Source organism: Oenanthe melanoleuca, chromosome 2 (assembly GCF_029582105.1).
Source record: "Oenanthe melanoleuca isolate GR-GAL-2019-014 chromosome 2, OMel1.0, whole genome shotgun sequence".
Lineage (NCBI taxonomy): Eukaryota > Metazoa > Chordata > Aves > Passeriformes > Muscicapidae > Oenanthe > Oenanthe melanoleuca.
In genome coordinates, this window is record NC_079335.1 from 51,246,900 (window position 1) to 51,267,064 (window position 20,165).

The 20,165-nt window shown below is 38.4% G+C and overlaps 1 protein-coding gene across 1 annotated transcript in view; it reads right to left on the bottom strand.

The window, feature by feature from the left end:
- PIEZO2 (piezo type mechanosensitive ion channel component 2) overlaps positions 1 to 20,165 on the bottom strand; it is a 281,253-nt gene that overhangs the window by 47,357 nt on the left and 213,731 nt on the right. The window contains exons 21-30 of the mRNA XM_056483345.1: positions 18,460 to 18,620; positions 17,362 to 17,538; positions 17,060 to 17,185; positions 15,449 to 15,649; positions 14,191 to 14,395; positions 13,950 to 14,051; positions 13,316 to 13,481; positions 4,047 to 4,290; positions 2,771 to 2,867; positions 899 to 1,058 (exon numbers count right to left, since the gene is read on the bottom strand). Coding sequence (XP_056339320.1) covers positions 899 to 1,058; positions 2,771 to 2,867; positions 4,047 to 4,290; positions 13,316 to 13,481; positions 13,950 to 14,051; positions 14,191 to 14,395; positions 15,449 to 15,649; positions 17,060 to 17,185; positions 17,362 to 17,538; positions 18,460 to 18,620 — 1,639 coding nt within the window. The remainder of the gene's footprint in view (positions 1 to 898; positions 1,059 to 2,770; positions 2,868 to 4,046; positions 4,291 to 13,315; positions 13,482 to 13,949; positions 14,052 to 14,190; positions 14,396 to 15,448; positions 15,650 to 17,059; positions 17,186 to 17,361; positions 17,539 to 18,459; positions 18,621 to 20,165) is intronic.

The following is a 20,165-nucleotide window of genomic DNA, read 5'->3' on the forward strand; positions in this document are numbered from 1 at the left end:
AAGCCTAATGCAATGTGGGGTGGAGGCATAGGTCTTTTGGTAGCTCTCTTTACAGTGATGAATTTTGTTTACTACAGGGAGCTAAACCTGTCCCCTTAAAATGATCCCTGGAGGAGGAAGATAAAAAACTACTTCCTTTCATTACATGCAAGCCATATTTTGCCCAGAAACAGTCAGAAATCAATGTCCATATGTCTTTTGGGGAGAGGGGGAAAGCCACAATGTATTTAATCCAATATTAACAAAAGTAATTTCTTAGAAACCTTATGGAAATTAAAACCAGTATTTCATTCCTCATCTGCCTTCATATTACAAACCAGAAGAATGTTTGTGCTATGATGGCTATGAGTGAATGAAGGCCTGTGGTGTAACAGGCCCAACGAGGTTAACACTTCCTTGCCAAACCTAGTCAGTGCTCAGGGATGTGACATTTCCCAAGAGTGCTCCCTTTCCTTCTCAAGCCAGATGTAAGAACTTTCTTGTCTTCTTCCTTCTGCAACATTTCTTGAGATGGGATTTCTAAGGACAATTGTCTCAAACAGGCTCTGACAGCAGAATATTTCCTTTCCAAGACTTAGAAACTCTGGCATTCTCTCTCAGGTATATCGATGCTGAGAGAATGCTGCAACACAATTTCAGAGCTTTTAATAGGAGCAGCAGATGGTATTTGGTAGAAAGATTCAATTTAAATAAGATTTAACCTTAAGATTTAAGGTTTAATTTCTATCAGATTCTCAATTAATTTGGTTTTTTGTGTCGAAGTTAGATTTGCAATTATGAATTTAGCATGGATTGTTTAAATCAATGTTAAAGGACTGTTTTGGTGGTAAACTGTAAGTAAGCACTGCCATGAGAGCTTTGAGCTGTTTAAATTAAATTCTTTTAAATTTTCTGTTACCTTGATGCTAATATCTGAGAAGCTTTTATATCTGCAACCACATGAAGGAAGTAGTAACTCATGAAGACTCTTCTTTGCAGCAACAGGAAAGCAAAACATATACTGTCCCAAATGATTCCTGCTTCTCCACTGGGCAGTTTGCAATCTAGATTGCCCGTTGCTGGAAAAAGAAACCATCAGTATTAGGAATTCTTTCATAATATTTAATCAATTAAATAATCCTAACCTTCAAAATTATTTGAATTATTTTAGATTTTTCTGAAGAAAGCTGTCATGCATTTCCATTTGAGGTATACCGTAATTTCTTTTGCAACAAACCAGAAGTGACAACAATGTGATGTCCGATGACGAGTGAGAATTCATCAGAAGTGAACCATTTGCATATAAATTCACCCCACTTTAGTAAGAACTTGAAAACAAAGAATGGAAAAGGCATAATTTTTGTTATGCTGAATTATTTTATTTCAGCATTCCCTAAAACGGCATATTTTAATTTTTTCTTCTCTTCAAAGTGACTTTTTCTCTCATTTTTTAATTAAGAACATTATCAACAGGAGAAATAAGTGGTTTATTTTTGTCAAAATGACTTTTTGACTGCCACCATCTAATATTTTTATTTTGCTCCTCCACAGCTCAGTTCAATGTTCCTTTCCATTGCATAAAAGAAGAAATATTTGAAACCACAAAACTGCTTCCTTTGGGGTAGGGGGAGACAGGCAGAGAGGAAATCCCATTCCTCCTACCCCTAGATTTTGGCATGGGCTATTTCTTTCTTTCTTTCTTTATTCTCTGTAAGACAGTTCTCTTGGGGATATTAAAAAATTAAAACTGGGTTTTGTGGAGCTGGACTATAAACCACATGGCCTATGCTGCCCTATAGAAGGACTCAAGGGACAGGCTCTAGCTCAAAGCTGGCTTTCCAAGCAAGCAAGCCAATCTAATAGCTCTGGAAGGTCAAACTGCAGGAGCTTCAAAGCCTGCTGTGCCCAAACCCTGGGGAGGTGGAAAACTTGTGTCTAAGTTTCTGCTGCTGCCCAAAAAGTTTTGGATAAGACAAGAATTCCTGGGCACTTTTCATCCTGTGAATTCGCATCTTTGTATTTACTTTCTTTTCCGCTATTCCACACTTACCTATTAGGATCAATCATGATGACAGGAATTCAGAATTTTGCTGAAGACTGACTAGGATGAAACAGCTCTTTAAACTCAGAAAAAACCCCAAACCAAACCCAAAAAACACTAAAAAACCTGCAGGTGTTTTCAAACTGTTAATCCAGGTTATCAGGATAAGTGGAGACTAATAGCTCACTGAGATGTGAAGGGTTTTGCTCTCTAAACTTCATTCATCCTTTCTCTCATCTCCATCCACAGATATTATCCACTCCATTCCTTTTATCACCACATGAGAATAATCACAAGGAAAAAAATGCCTAAACTCACTATGCATGAAGAAAAGTTACCTTTTAGGCCATTTCAGTGAGCTTCAAAGGTTTACCCTTTGAACCACCAAACCCTGGTACACAAGGAGAAGTGGGGGTTCACACTGCACACAGGGAGTGCAGCTGGGAAAAGTGATGGACAGTGATGACCTTTTAGCTCAAGTTGTACAGTGAACCAGAGTATCACATCACCTGCACATATGGGAAAATGTGTTAAGTGCCAATATCTGTGAGCTGTTCATTTACAGCAGGTGGATATATGGGGATAATGGTAGTTTTCTCTGTATATGTGTCTCCCCTGTTTCTGTGAAATATTTTCAATATTGTGTGTTGCTAATCAATATAGACCAGAGAAGGCACAACATAAATATGGTATATTTTAAGATGATTCTTTATTTATAAAAAACCACAGAGAAAAATAAGCTATACTTACGAATATGGTAGCCTTTAACCGTACAAGCCAGGCTAAAAGCCTGAATCACCCAGCAACTATTCTCAATTAATGATTCAATGTAGCCACATGCTCCTATCTGCAAAGTAAAAGGGCAGCGTCATATAACAAGACATAGCAGAAACAAAGATAAGAAAAATTGCATCTTTTTACATTACACAAGAAATAATACAGCCAAGGGTAGTCAAATTATTCTCATTATTAAAAGATCTGGGAAGAAAGAGTGGCTTTACTAGTGATAAACAGACAAACTAGTCTTAGACAGAATTTGGTTTTTTGATTATTAGTGAGATAGGAGGTACATGAGGTTTGTGTTTTTGCACAGAAAGGGACATATCTGGCATATGACGCGACGTGACAACTAAGAAACTTTTATAAATCACTGGCTTAATCTTGCAAACTTACATGGACAAGCTTAAGACACATGTAGCTCCACTGAATTCCCAAGCATAAAATGAAGCACATATGTAAGCATTTAGAACATTTGCAAATTCAAACCACCCATAAATCAATTTTATTTTAGTGTAGTGACTTAAATAAATGTAAAAAGAAAAATGTCTGTTCTTTGCAGTCCAGCATTAAAAATGTTCAAAGCTAAAAAGCAATTGCCAGGAATAAATCTAAATGTATCTTTCAAAAAGATTGAAATTACTGGCTTGTCTTAATCACCTGCCAGTGCCACTGCAAGAATACATATAAAATAATTAATTAATGCAAGAAAATCTTTAATATTTTGCAGACTAATTTGTCCTTTAATTATCAAATATATCTGTTTCCACCTGAATTTCACACTAGTTCTAAAGGAAACAGGAATGGAGCTTGTAACTTTGCAGTCAACTTCAGTAATTACATTATATCACACGACTGCATCTCATACTAGGTTTGACAATTCTTTACTTAAATAAATTGTCTAATTAAATGTGCACTACTTATCAACAGTATGACTAATTTTGCACTTCTTACTCATTTTTCACTCCACTGAGATTTTCATGAGACTTCTGGGAATTCACTAGGCAAAGAAACCAGAACCTAGCCTTTTGAAAGCAGCTTGTGAGCTTTCACAGAGCCCGACTGAGCTCATGGGCACATTTTCCTGTGATGGATGTGCACTGCCATTCCCTAGCAATGCTGAATTGAAATGGAGACTGCTTTGTGCTTGTGGGCTGTGGTCCCAAAAAAGGATCTTTAATGGCCACTCAATGCACTGTGCACCCTTCCAATGAAACTGAAGTGCTGAGGGAAGGCAGCAGCTCCCTACCGACAGGATGTTCTTCATGGTGATCACGAAGACGTTGTAGGCAATCAGCCAGTCCCAGTAACGCAGGATGCTCCTAATGGGCTTCAGCAGCAGGTCTCCACCAAAGAGAAGGAAGTAGAAGCAGGCCACCAAGTAGCCCATACAGAATATGCTGATCCTTGTGGTTCCCGTGATGAAGATTATGGTAAGCACAAACCAGAAGAGGTAACTAAATATTATCACCTTGTACATGTCTAAGTAGGACCTAGAAGTAAAATAAGGAGAAAAAGTTACTAATTATTTTTTGATGGCAATGTTATCTTTCCTCTTTCTGCACTACTGGCTGACACTTGTACCCAAGGTCTTCTGGGCATTCTCCCACTTCAGTATTTGCACAGGTGCTCACCACTAACACCAGTCAGGGGGTTTGGTTCATGCATGGGTCTGCCCAGCTCATACATTCCACTCCAGCTCGTTCCTGTGTATAAGCACCTTGCTACACTTGGTCAGAGCACCGTGCTTGCTGCAGGATGAAGCCTTATATCATGGAAGGGAGGAAAACCTGTTCTCACCAAAATTTTTGGAAGGGAGATATTATCTGGCAATGTCATATATGTGATCTAAAGGCTGTCTGAGATCTCAGGCTTTCGAGAAGTCTGAGAAATAATGTAGCAAATCTATTTTAAAAAGCAACCTACAGTACACCACTGAAAACAATTTCATATTTATTGATGACTTCTAGGGAATTAAGCCTGATCAAAAGACTAGCTTTCATAAACAACTCCTAAAAATATCTTTCTCAACTGCAAAAATTTTGAGGGGCAAAGGTTTCTACAGAAAAGAAATGTGATGGAATTTACTGAAACATTTTCCAGGAAGCTATGAGACAGAGCTATCTGAAATCAGCCTAGCCCACAGTGGGAAAGAGAGAGAAACAATTTGGTGTTTTCAGATGCTTTAAAATCTTGACTTAATATTGACTCAGTGAGCTTTCAAACAAGAATATTGCCAAAGGCAATACCAAATACTACATATAGCTAAACACTGCAAAACCAACTAATTCTTAGTTTCCTCCCATTTATAGTGTTTTGATTCCAATCTAACTGTGTTTTCAGAGTCTGTTCACCCAAGCTGTGTGACTACATTTGTCAGGAAACCAGGCAGGGAGACAGAGCTACAGGAGAGCACATATACCTAAGCCAGACCATGTAAGAGCAAATGAGCTAAATGCACTGTATGAAGCCACATAAAAAGGCCCCTGCTGCTTGATGTTCTCAGGCTCAGAACTTTCTAGGAGTATGTATTTATAGTCTTACATTTATAGGCCTGTATTACACATTTCACCAGAGAGGCATTTAATGAAAGGTAATAAGAAAGCTCCTTTATGTTTATTTGCTGCAAATATTTAAGAAATTTGTGATCTGCTGCCTGTGAAATCGGCAAATATCATGACTTTGGAGATGTTACTGGTTTCTGGGTGATAAAACATTAACAAAGAATCAATATGCACTGGGAAAATAAAGAAGACATCAGTCAAAGAGGTCTTCGTTAACTTGATGTGCACTAGATGTGCTCTCATTGTTTTTCCAGAAAATATCAATATCAATATCAATATCAAATATCAAATATCAAACATTCTGTTTGATATTCCTTTAATAATAACTATAGGTGTGTGGCTAGGAAGAGATCACTTTCCTGATACTGCTTTATTTCAAAAAGCTTGTCCTTTGCTACCAACAAAACGCATCAGCATCTTTTAAGAAAACCCCAAAATAGAACCAAACTGATCAATAAACCAGCAATGTCTTAATACTCTTCAATAAAAAGGAACTCTGACTCTTAGAGACAACTGGGACTGTCTCAATTCAAACTTCCCAACAGATACATGTGGTGTTTGCTTGTGTCATAATCAGCAGCAGGTATCAGTCTCAGATTAAAACTTCAGGAAATTAGAAAGAATATGAAAAGGAAGACAATAATCGAGCTATTTTTTCACTGTGATGGTAGCCATTTGTTACACTTTAGCAGTCAACTAACATATTAAATACACCTGTTCTTACATCCTGAATATGCGTTAAATATAATAGCCTTGGGCATCTCTAAGCCAATGAAACAACAAAACTGGATGTAATGGAAACATTCTCAGGAGCGAGGAGGCACTACAACTGTGTCCAGTGACAAAGGATGCAGTCCTTAAAGAGGGAAAGCATTCTGACTTTTATAACACTGCAGTTACAAGCAAATCCAACAATAAAAACGGCTCCCAAGAATTCATCTTGGTGTGGACATCTCACAAAATGGTGTTTGAGCAAGTCAGCCAAGGCACACTTAAACAATGAAGACTACCAACTGTCCACGGTACTTCTGCATGCCCCATATTTTCATTAATTGTTTGTATTGATATGGCTAGGTCAAGTGCTGCAAGAACAGGAACAAAGACATGTCTTGGTGGAGAGTTCTCTACATGTTACCTCTCAAACCATTTGACACGTTCTTATACGTAAATCTTTAAATTCTGCCTCAAAGCCCAGAATGTTAGGAAGTGAGGAGTTTCAGTTCCTTGCTTTGGATCATAATGCAACATTGGGAGGCTGAAGGACAAAGACACCTCAACAGTTAAAAAGACCCTACAAAAACCCATGAGGACAGTTGAGGTGCTTACCCCCTGTTTAAAAGCTTCTACACACACAGGAGAAAATGTTTAATCTTGGAGAGCATATACTGTGATTTTATGCTTTTACTGCAGACCACACAGATCGTTAGTTTAATGTCGTGTAAAACTTCCAAACTCTCCTTTTCTAAGTGTTCTTGAAGTGTTCTTAAAGTGTTCTTCATTCACCAAGAGCAAAAGGCCACCCTCAGGATGTGATATTTAACAATACACCTTAGAAATCTGCACAACTGCTTCCCAAGGGGACAGTCCCACCCCCGTCATCCCTTCAGCTCTGCATTTCAGCCCCTATTTTGGCTTTGGCTCTTGAAATGGTTTCAAGAATAAAATTTGTAAAAGCCTATTTACTTTGAAGGAGGACAGAAGCAAGGGGTACTCTTCTGCCCATTTAGCTTCTGAACCAGCTCAGTGCTGGTATGATGAGTGCAGAAAGGTGGGAGGGTGCAGCAGGAGGCTAGGAAGACCGTCACACATCCAACTAAGATTAGCCATTACACCAGTGCAACAAAAGCATCAGACTATGGCTTTTGGTAGCAGGACAGCCTCTGAATGAGAAATTACACAGAAGAAACCTGAAAGATTAATGAGAAATAAAACCCACTAATTTTCCAACCATGTCATTAGTAGAACCCACTAATACTCTGGATAACATTTTGGAAAAAATTACCATATCAATTTGCTCAAAACCAAGGAAGACAAAGTCTGAAGTTCATTCCACACATCCATCAAAGCTTTTTTAATCTCAGATGGCTCTCTGTATCAAATTATCTGCTGTTCTTTTCTAAAGTTTTATTGTTGTTTCAATATTTTATTTCCATAGGAATTAATTTTTAACTGTAATACAATCCAGCCTGTTGCAGAGAGATTGCTGTAGGTGTAGTTGTTTTCCTGGCATGCTACACAATGTGTTTGACTATGACCAGTCTAGTGTCTGGACCTCTGCCTGCAGGCACTAAGAGGTGCTGATGCTGCAGCCAAGAACCCCTTTCATGAAAGGTACTTGTCCTCAGCCAGCACTTTGAAATTTAGGGGAAGAACACACTTGCACACTGGTAAGAGCCTTTTGTGGTGATGGGTGCAGCTCAAGGCTTCCTCATGCTGGAGGAGCTGCTGTTTTCCCTTAGCAGCCCCCTGCTTTGAGTGTGGTACCCACCTTCACATAGCCCCAAGGCTCCTCCTGTAGCCTTCTTCTGATGATATATTGTCCCTATACATATGTGTTCTGTAAGTTCCACCTACTCCCAGATTTCTTCTTTCTTTCTTCTATATCTCCTATTCCTTACACTCTCAGCACCCTATGTGACCCTGCATCTGAGCTTGTTTCCCCTTCTAATCTCAACATTGCTAATATTCCCAACACAGCTTCCATCCTCAAACCCTTTCCCTGGAGCTCTATTTCAGCTTTCAGAAGGGAGTTTTGTTGATTTTCCCTTTGCCAATAGCAACACTCAATCTTCTGAACTAGCTCCCTTATTTAATGGACTTCTTCAAACCTAGTGTTGTGGATCCCATAGGTCCTAGTTTGTACTATTTTGTTAGACTCTTTAAGGAACTGATATTCTTTTACAATTACTTTCTTACCAGTCAAGTCCTTCCTTCATGCTTGTATCCGCCTTAAAAATACCCAAATTCACAACTGTGTTATTTGTTGAGGCTAATTTTTTTAGCAACAGAATATTTATCTGCTTTAAATAATATGACAGGATTACTGTTCCTTTGCAGGTCCTGTCTCACTGACCTAAGTTAGAACATAGCTCCAACTGACATTACATTGGCATTACAGCTGCCTTTCAGACACTTTACCTTACTTCCCTCATGATGGTTCCCAGAGTACAGGTATCAAAGGAGACAGTTCAATGACTGTTTCTGCTTCTAAGTGGAAAAAAGCAGATTACAATCCCAAGTTGTTTTTTTTTTTTTTTCCACTGACAATGTCTAAGAGAATGTCTGAAAACTTCTTGGGAACTGAAATGAGAATTTTCCAGTATTAGAGACTGTGGGAAAGGATTATCCTCAGTGAGGTTGCTTTAAATCCTGTGTCATTCTAAAAGCTCCTATTTCTATTCTTTGTTCTTATTTCTGTTTTCAAAGTCCTTTGGATGTGCACTCCTTTGGGGTCAAGCACGTATCCCCTGAGAAATCTGGGGGTGGAAAGACAAGAAAATTTCAGGAAATCTCTTACTTAGACTGTATTTATCATTGTTGAACTCAAGTATTTCTCCAGAGAGAAGAAAATGAAGCATTTTGGAAATATGTTCTTCTTCTGCCACTGTTTATGCTGCAGTTAAAAGCTTTTTATCCCTGTGTACTAGAACAGTGACCAAGTATTACCTTCTGAAGTGAAGTGACACTTCAGAAAGGATGCTTTGGTCTGCAGCTGCTGTTCTTCTACATAGCAGTAAATACACATCAGGCTTCTCAGAAAACACAAGAATACCAAGCACAACTATTTAAAATATTTCTTTTTCTTCTGCTTCGTAATTTATTCATAATCAGGTTGTCTTCTCTTACTGTTTGGCTCTATCTGACTGACTTTTGGAGAAATGCTATTATTAATTTCACTTGTTTGGGTAAGGTTTGAACCAAGTTCTTGTCTATGTTACTAAATATTTAGACTGTTCTGAAACTTCTCTTGAAAAGCTCAAGAAAAGTTTTTAGACAAAGCTCTTTCAGTTCCAAATTGTCTTGGATAGAGGCCAGATACATACATTTTTTTCTGAGGTAGATCTTCAGTGGATTACCCAGAGCTTGAGAGTCCTTCTTTTAAAGATTTATAATTCCTAATAAAATATTCAGTCACCTTAAGGTACTGTCAGCTATTCCCTGCTGTTTCTGTGAAGCAAATTAGGCATTAAGGATTGCATGTGTGCAGTGTAACCTCTCAAAAATAACATATTGTAAAGCCTGGGATAATCTATATTGTTGTGAAAGCATAGAAAGGGACACTTAAGAGCTGAAAGAAAGGCAAGATACCTTAAAGAACACAAGACCTATTATGCAGTTTATACTAAAGAAGGCCTGTTTATATTTAGAGACACCATCTTACACGGTCTCATTAATATTCATGCAACTAACACCACAAACAAACAAACCTACTAACTAACTAACTAACTAACTAACTAACTAACAGAAGAGAAGTTATAGCTTAAAAGGGGGTGGAAGGAAGACCTGTGAAACTACAGATGAGTGAGCTTTCCCTCTGTGCTTGGGGAGATGATGGAGCAGGTCTTCATGGAAGCAATGTTAAGGCATATGCAAGACAAGAAGGTGATCCAGCACGGCTTCACTAAAGGAAAATTGTGCCTGCCCACTCTGATGGCTTTTTATGATGGAATGACTGCAACACTCTTTAAGGTCAACATATAGAGAAATGTCAGCTACCTGGACTTTTGTAAAATCTTCAGGATGGCCCTAACAACATCCTTACCTCTCTAGACTGGAGTGACATGGATTTGACAAATGGGCTATCCAGTGGATAGAGAATTGGCTGAATGGACGCAGACAGGGAGTTGTGGTCAGTGGCTCTATGTCCAGGTGGAGGTAGGTGACAAGTGGTGTCTTTCAGGGCTCTGTCCTGGACGGGTGCTCTTCAATATCTTCATCAGTGACACAGACAGTGGGATCAAGTGCACCCTCAGCAAGTTTGCAAATGGCACCAAGCTGTGTGATGCAGATGGCACAACAGAAGAATGGGATACCATCCAGAGGGATCTGGAAGAGCTTAAGAAGTGAGTCTATATAAAAATCATAAAGCTGAGCAAGTTCAAGTGCAAGGTCCTGCATCTGAGCCAGGGGAATCCCAGACATGAGCACAGACTGGGAGAGGAATTCATTGGCAGCAGCCCTGAATGAGAAGGACTTGGGGGTTCTCATGGATGAAAAGCTGGACATGAGCTGACAATGTGCACTCACATTCCAGAAAGCCAACTGCATCCTGAGCTGCTTCAAAAGAGGTCAAGGAAGGTGAGTTTTTGCTCTCATGTGATAGCACCTGGAGCACTGCATTTGGGTCTGGGGTCCTCAGTCTGAGAATTACAGGGACCTGTTAGAGTGAGTCCAGAGGAGATCCAAGAATATGGTCAGATCAGGGGGATGGAGCATCTCTCCTATAAGGAAAGGCTGAGAGAGTTGGGGTTGTTCAGCCTGCAGAAGAGAAAGCTCTGGTGAAACCTCATTGTGGTCTTCTGATAATTAAAGGGGTCCTATAAAAAATGAGAGAAGTGTTTACACAAGCATGCAGGCATAAGACAAGGGGAAGGGTTTTAAACTAGTAGAGAAGAGATTTAGATTAGATATTAGAGAGAAATTCTTTATTCAGATTGTAATGAGGAACTGGAACAGGTCACCCAGAGTTGTGGATCCCCATCCCTGTAAGTATTCCAGGCCGGGCTGGATGGGGCTTTGAGCAACTTGGTCTAGTGCAAAGTGTCACTACCCTTGAAAGGGAGGCTGGAATTAGATGATCTTCCTTTAAAATTGAAGGTCCCTTCCATTTCAATGCAAAGCAGTCTATGATTCCATTATTCGCTGCCCAAATACCTACAATTAAAGATATTATAAACAGAAATTCCCTTTGTTCTGGAATGCGTTAATTAATGGGTTTTATAGTAACTCATGATTCATTTTTCTTTTTTAAATGTCCTGTTCTTTTTTCTTTCTCTGGCTTAGTTTCATTTTTTTCCTTATTCACACAACATAAAACTGTTCCATGAAATGGTTGCCCAGATTTTTGGCATTTAGGTGGAACAAATATAAAGTGATTGCAGTTTATTTGTTCAGCTCATCTCCATTAATGAGTTCTTTGATCTTCTGGGGCTTTTTGTATTCTCAATCAGTAATATTACCTACTGCCTAATACATGCAGCAAACTCCTAATTAAATGGTTGTTAATCACATCTCCACAGGTGTCCTTGGTCAGCACACACCCAGCAGTGTGTCTGAGTGGATGTCCTGCCACCAGTGGCTTCAAGTTGATGCCTACCATGCACATGAACCAAAACACCAGTTCAGCTTGAACTTTGCTTTCCACTATAAACAACTCCAATTTCTACCCAAAATCTTCAAATATCCTCTGTGTTTCAAAATTTCATGTTTGTCCATTTGGGTATGTCTTATACAGATGAGCAGAATTACCTATCGGATTCCAGAGAATATTGAAAAATCCCCCAAAAACCAGTGATTTTCTTGCCTTTTTTGCTTGCAAAGACAGACATTCTCATTTGATAGAGCATTTTAAAGAAAGACTAATGCTTCTCCCTCCCTGCTTATGTTACTCAATCTAGAGCACTGGGTTCACTGTGTAGACTGGAAATTCTCAAGAGGGAAAGCTGTTCAACCTTTGCCTAGTAGCAACTATAAATCTCTGGACAAATGAGTCAATTGAATGTTTCAAGAGTTCAAAGCTATTTCAAGACAGATTTGGCAACCAATTGTAACAGAAGTAGCAGGGTCATTCTAAAGATCTTGAGGAGGACTTCTAGTGATATCACTTGTCTGGTAAAAGAAATAAAAGTCTGTCATCAAAAGGAAGATTTTTATGGACATTAGTTCTAGACACTTTTGTATTCCTGTCATACTCAGAAATCTGTTGGTAACATGCATTCACAGATCAGTCTGACAGAACACCACAGCTCACAAATCTTACTCTTCTCATTTACTCTTGTGATACAGCATGAACTTTTAGAGACAACTTCAAATAAGAGCATGTCCAGCACCATTCAGAAGAGCTGAGCTAATCTGTGTTTGCTGAAATGATCACACAATGGAACAGCTCCATTGTTTGAAGGCCATCAGAACAGACTGCCTCAAGCTCTGCCCCTTTATGTATTATTCACCTTCTTAAACACCTTGTATGCAACTCAGGAACAGGAAGACATGTCAGTTGTCCTTGCAATTTACTTTTATGGTTCTTATGCCTAGATGAAATAGCACAAAGGACAGTCTCAGAGTATTATTTTGATTGTGCTTACACAATAGTTCAGCAGGACACAACTAGTGACTTTTTGGGATTAAACACATACATGGGAAACAGCAGACTACAATGGATTCTTGCTAACATGTGTTTGGGGAAAACCACTAGAGCACTTAAGTCCACTATAAATGCCACCCCACTGGGCATTCATAGAGGGAAGTACCAAGATTCTTTTTGGAGTTGGAAATACAGAGGGTTAGATTAATCTAACAGTCAAACTACTTTTTCCTCTCAAACTTTCTAAATTCACATGTGTACTGATAGCATGCAGGAACTTGTGTCCTAAAGGTGAACATTTTGCAATGTGTTAGTTGTCTAAGACAGTTGTGGGACATGATGATCTTAAAAGTCTTTTCCAACCTAAACAAGTATATGATTCTGTGAATGCTTTCAGGCAAATTTATCACTGAACTTCTCTGGAGAGCACTTAAAACAATCATCAGTTATAGGAAGACATTATTTGCGTCCACCCTGTTCTAAACCAGATGATGATTACCCAGAAATTATCATACAGCAGTATGTGAGATGGGGACATACATGAACACAAATTCCACGTAAAACTGGAAACTGGGAGAATGACTTTTACCCTAGTGAACTTTATGAAAAGGAAGCAGTGTATTTTCCAAGTGTTCAAGATTCAGTTTTTACCGGCAGTGGATGAAGTCAGGAACAGGATTATGCTGGCTAAAGGATGCTGCATCAAGGTTCATGCAAATTTCCACATTGTCTCCAGCCATGATTCGTACTGCAGCTTTATTTTCATCCTCAAACGTCTGCCTTTGCAAGGATGCACACAGAAGCAGCATGAAGTCATCTAGGAGAAAGCAGTGATTGCAAGGAAAATTTCAGTCATCAACATAGGTGTAAGGAGAGTCGTGATATATTATAATGGAGTTACCAGACTGTTTTCTCACACTTTGAACCTCCAAGACTGAGTGGTTTTCAATGCATTTAACTCTGAATTGAAATTTATTAATGTTTTTAGGTTTGTTACCTATCGTTGTCTAAGACTTTTATGGAGAAGTAAATGAGAAAAGAGGAAATATTTATACATTTTGATATCAAATTATTAAAAAAGGGATACAGGAAGAGCAGATGCAAAAATTCCTAATTCTGTGGATTTTTCTACTACATTCAAAGCCATGCTTATTATTTAATTACCCAAAAAATCTGTCATCTTGCTACTGAAGTGTAAATGAAAGTCTGGTTTCAAAATCCACTGTACAGATGATTTAAGCAAGGAACATATAAGCGCTTCATAGCTATGTGCTAAAATACTTACACACGAGGAAGACAGGGTTTGGTCTCACAATGAAGTCTGGAAAGTATAACCACTTTATGATGTTGGAGTTAAAGTTGGCATTGCCACTTCTCCATGGATAATCTGTGTGGCAGAAGCATGCAAAAATTCAATCAATACTTCATAACAATGACTTAATCTTTTTCTTCAGAATACTTAGAAATTTTCCAAAATTTTTCTATAAAAGCAAGTAGCAGTAATTTTAGGTAAAGGACATCCTTACCTTTACAAGGAGCAGGTGGGATGCCAATGCAAAGGAAGTACTGAAATGTAATGATGCATGCTAGGAAACAGCAATATTTTGGCCAGATCTCTGCAATGGCTTTTCTCCTACGTCGATACAATACAGCAATCAGCCAGAAGGCATGAATCATTGCATAAAAATCCATCCTTTGACCAATTACATTCACTGATAGGAGAAAACAGGTCTGGAAATGAAGTAGAGAAACATAAACAACTTTTACAACCTCATGGCTAGTCAATACAGCAGTAATAAATTATTATGGATCCTGACAGAATGCTTGGACGTGGCTGCATCTTATGGAAGGAACCCTGTGCAGACCAACATGCTACAACAGCAACTTCCACCACTCTACCCAAACACCCAAATTTTTTGATACTCTTCTGTCTAGAGCAGGTTTCCATTATGTGACATCTAAAGATACAGGAAGGAAAGAGCCTTGTCAGAATAGCTGGTATGTGAAATGTTTAATTGTTGCCAAGCAAAAAATGTATTACACAGCCACATATTTTGATAGGATGTACAGATGAGGAAAAGAGGAGGAGCTATTAAGATTGGTAACAACAAAAATGTATCCTTGTGTAGGAAATGGACAATGCATTTAGACAATACAGCTTCTATCGGTGATAGACAAATCCAATCAATTCCTGCAAGACATCTTTAGTTTTCCATTATTCTAAAGGCTCTGCATTCCAGCATTTCTGTTCTCTGGCCTCACTGAAAGCAGCCCCTTCACTTAGTTCCATGAAACATGTCTTGAAACTCTGTGGAAACTTCATTTATTCAGTGCACTATGCTGTTTTGGTTTTCTCTCTCCCCAGATTAGAACGAGCTTGAAATTATTTCCCAAAGGATATAACTTGCTAGGCTTTTAAAATTTTCATTCATTCTTAATCCTCAGATGGCTGTGAACATTTTACTCCCTTGAGCAAAGTGGTGGTAGTATTTAACAGATAGATCAAGTGCATCATTATGATTAAATCTAGGATGCATTACTCTGGGAGTTGCCTCCTTCAGATAGGCATAGAAAATTGTGAAAAATCACTATTTATGGAAAGATCTTTGGAAAGTACATCGCATGTGCACATGAACAAACAGACAAGGTAAAGGAATAGAGATGACTAACATGAATGATGACTAATAAGCCTCGAGATGTCAAACACAGCCCAAGCTACTATTCCAAAATAACACATTTAAAAGTTTTGGAATGAAAATATTAAAAAAAAAAAAATATATTTACCTCCAAACCAAACTTGTAGAAGAAGTAGTTTATGAAATACTTGACACAATTTACAAGTCCATCATCCAGATGTGCTCTTGTAATATCATGGAAAATGGTTTTAGTCACAGGTGTGGTGAGGTTATTTCGACATCTGTAGTATTCTTGGTGACGGTAGATTGTAACTTCAAAAGCCAGAATAGCCAGCATCAGTAAGTTATTCTATGGGAGACACAATCAGGAGAATATTCAAGAAAAGTCAAAACCACAAGAAGCCATAAAATTTTCTGATGAGCATAAACCCATTATTACTAAAATTGATATTATCATTTAGGACTTCTGCATTCCAGAATGCACTGGCAACTATTCCCAACAACTATGATTCAAAAAAATTAAGGTGCACATCAATTCTTGAATTTGATAAATCATACAGACATCCAGAGGATACATATAAAGACATTAATTAAAAATACTCTAATAAAAACTAGTTGTGGAAATGAAGGAAAGGAAAAAGGCATTGACCCATCCATGTGCCCTCTCATATTTCATAGCTTCTCTTAAGGTATTGTGTTTTGTTTTGAAGGAGATAGAAGGTACAAACATACACAAAAGTAATCTGCAGAGGTTTAGCTGTCAAGCATTAACTTTCCTAAACAAGGATGTAGTGTAGAGCAAATTTAACCTGGGCACTCTTTCACATGAACTGTCAGGCTTCTCTCAGCTCCTTCTGTCCCAAAGCCAGATTGACAAGGATGCAGTCAAGGGTGGCTATGAATGGATTTTTTATTTATTTCAGGAGGGAGATCTGCTCTATGCTCAGTAAAAGAGAGGTACTAACTCCAAAGGCTGTTTAAAAAGACCAGCTCAGAGAAAGTGCCTCAAGGAAGTCATAACTGAAGCAGAAGTGGCAAACTCTAAATCTCTGTTCTGTGAGAAATATTTTGGACAGAGTCTCCTGAAACAGGTGCCACTGGGATCTGTATATTTTCTGGCAACCTTAAATTGTGTATATAGAATGTTGGATATTCTTTAAATTAATAAGAGATATGGTTTTTCCCAGGACTTGGCACATTTTCACTGTAAGTAAAGTTTTTTAATCAAGACAGGAATAGTAAAACATTGCTCACAGGCATCAACCAAAACCAAGAAGAAAAATAATAGACATCCATTTACTAGTGTTTGAATGAATGATTCTCTTAACTCATTATATTTTCTAAACTGTGGCTAAGGAATAAGCACTTAGAAAAATTAACTTCTAGCACACACTGTCATTCAGGGCAATAACTCTAATTAGACCCATTAGTCCTTTGGTACCTGAAAGCCATGTACCTCTTAATTACTTAGAGTTCTTAAATATCATATTTCTTAAGAGTTTTTAACAGATGGCAGAGTCCAAAAGTGATAATTCTACATGACAGAATAACGTAATTGGTACTGAATCCCTTCTGGAAATGTTCTGTGCAACAGATGTGGTTTTCTCTTGCCTTTTTCTCTCTGCACTTGCCTATTATCAATGGTTTGCATTACATTTTTTTGTGTGTGTGACAGATCATTTATTTCAGAGACAAAGCTAATTTCATCATTATTTTTACAAATAAGAAAATATCTGAATACAGATAACAAAGAAGTTACCCTTAAGTACACAAGAAGGGGATAAGACTTTCTCAGTCCAACCCACTCTGCAGGATCAACTGGCCCACTGTAGAGCACTGAGGTTTTCAGTTCTTCTAAATCGACCTTAGTTTCATTCTCTCCTGGCTAAAAAGAAAAGGCAACAGTTATAAAACATGACTTTAAGACTGCTTGGGAAGGGTATGATAATCAACAAGAATACATCAGGTGAACTGCTATTTTTGTACTTTATATGCTTCTTTTTGCTCTCCTTCACTGAAGAAGACAGCAGTCCAACCTTTTTAATATGCATTTGTACTCACCAATGTACAGTTACTGGAAAAAGTCTTGGGATCAATAGATGTGAGCTGGTATAACATTTTGCAGACAATAATCACACATGTCCAAACAGTGCAGATACTTGATGCCAGTGGGCGAAACTGAGCATATGGCAAAGCAAGAGCCCAGGCAATTAAAAACACAAAGTTAAACAGAGACACCTGAAAACACAAAAACAGTACAGAAATTACATGAAGTAACAAAAGAACTGAGAAAGTTTGACCTTTTCCACAGCAGGTAAAAAAAAAAGAATCATTCAAAAGAAAGGAACATGCAGAAACTTTGAGGAAAATACTGAAAAAAATAAAATTTACAACAATACCCACAATAACACAGACACAAAGTAGTAAATGAAGAAGGAAAAACTGTACAGTTGGCTTAGGAAGAAATTTATCACCTACATAATATTAATATTATTAGATCCACAAAATTCTGTATCTTCCTTATCAACAGATGTGAAATAAAAAAGGACCACATGAAGCTTCTGCTGCTTTAGTACACATGAAACAAAGAAGAGACAGCACAGCTGTGCAACTGACCTTCATCCTCTTGACTTCTCCCCCACAAAAAAAATGTGAGAAAGGGGATATTTTTTTGGTTTTTAATGAATCCTGTCTTAGTACCCTGTTCAAGAAATGGCTGTCACACAGAGAACTCACATTGCACCAAAAGCACAGCTAAAAGTGTTGCTCCCTTTTTCTTCAGGCATTGTTCCACATAAGCACCAGACCCAGTTTAAGTAATTTTCCTATATGTACCTTCCCAGTCCTTTTCTACACTTCCATCCTTGGATGGTGCCCATAGACAGTTTGAGCAGGAGAGGGGTTATGTCTCCTAAATCCAAGAATTGGACTAACAAAATTTTAAAATGTGGTGAAAAGGTGGGGGCTGAAACTCCTAAAACAGCGAGAATGTGGAAGATGTCAAGGCAGGTTCCAAGCAGGTGAACAAACCTGGATCCCATAATTTCAGTGAGGTCTGACAGGAGGAAGCCCTCTCCCTACACCTGGGTGTGTAACCACATGGCAGATGCTGACAGGCCTCCACAATGTGTTAGAGTTTGACAGGGGGTGTTTACTTGCCTCTTTCACTGTGACCCAGATGATGTAAGAGGAAACAATTTTGATGATGTGCAGCTCCAACAGCCACCACACAAAGACTTGCATCTTGTGAAAATACTCCAGGAATTTCAAAAACAGCACTGTAAGGCGGTCGATCACCAGATGCCACTTGTTCCTTAAGTCTGCAGGGATGTTCAAGCAGAATCATTGTAAGGACAAAAACAGAAGGTCTCTGTAAAATAGAATACTCCACCAGACAGCACCACTCTTTTTGCTTCTCTTCTAACCCTTAGAGTAGCACAAGATGAAGGATAAAGGTACAGCTCAGTGGTTAACTAACTAAAAATGGGGTTGAAGCCCACTTAGCTGGGGTGCTTTCCCCTCTGACCCACATTCCCTGGAAGGATTCTGCACTTCAAAAGCAGCAGTGGTGGCCTCCCTTGCCAATTTTGCTTTTATTCCTCTCATCAGAGCTCTTTTTGGACTCTCATCCTCCAGTGTTTTTGGACCCAAACTTAGAGATCTCACTCAGGAACTAATTCCAGCCCTGGTCCTTTTCCAGCTCAGAAAAATAAAAATGTTTTTGATGCTTGGAAGCTATGGACCAGCCTGTTTTCAGAAAGAACAGACTTCTACTACTACTACTACTACTCAGAAAGCTTTTCAGCCAGATTGGAAGAAATCCATGCACACTAGGACTTTGATTCCTGTCACAAGGGTTTGGACAATTGTACTACAGACATCTTCAGAGGTCAGAGCTATCTAAATTGCCTTGAAAACAGCACAGCCTCTTAGAGTGTGACCTGTGCCTTCACAGGAAATCTAAATCGAGAAAGGCAAACTGTAGCCCAGTCAAATATTTCCCTCAGTTGAAAAAGCTTTACCAAGTGGAGATCAGGAAGCTGGGGGAAAGCATCCTTTCACAGGGTGTTTGGCTAAAAAAGCCATCCTCCCAAGCAGTACTGGTGAGCAAGCTTGTGCTGTGTTACACATGAGTGTGCATGGCAATACATTTGCTGAACAGTGCTCTATAAATGATGGCTTGTAAAACTGTTTCATCTGGCTGGTACATACTGGTGTAGAGTCTTCACACTGTATTCATGGTTTCAGAAGCATTTTGGAGATTAGGAGGGATTTTGCATGCTGTGAGAACATTTTTATATCAGAGATGGAAACATTTGCAAGGGATACTAAAGCACATCACTGTCTAAACTGGTAAAAATGCAAAGGAGTTATCACCTTCTTTATGAAATTATTTCAAATTATCACTTTATTTTATATGTAAAGCACACCAAGATGGTTACTCCATGCATATTTGTGTGAAGAACACATGCACATTTGTGTGAAAAAGCAGACTTCTGGAACACTTGTCAAATAAATTCCATTTTTTTTCCTTTGCCTTTTTTCTCCAAACAGAATTTAGAAAATCCTAATAAAAATGCTGAGCGATGTGACTTCTGTAAGCACATAATTAAACTTGAGAAATTAATTAAGCTACAGAACTCTAATCCTACATGTGTTTTATAAGCATGATGAGAGTATTTAAGAGAAGCCTTTATAGAGCTAGATGTTCTCACTCATTCTTTCATTGCATTTGTTTTCATTTGCAGTGTTGCATCATGCAAGATGTATCCAGACAGTGCCAGTTAAGTGCAGCAGGCAGATAAGGCATGGCCAGGCAATACACACACAAATAAAATAAAATAAAATAAAATAAAATAAAATAA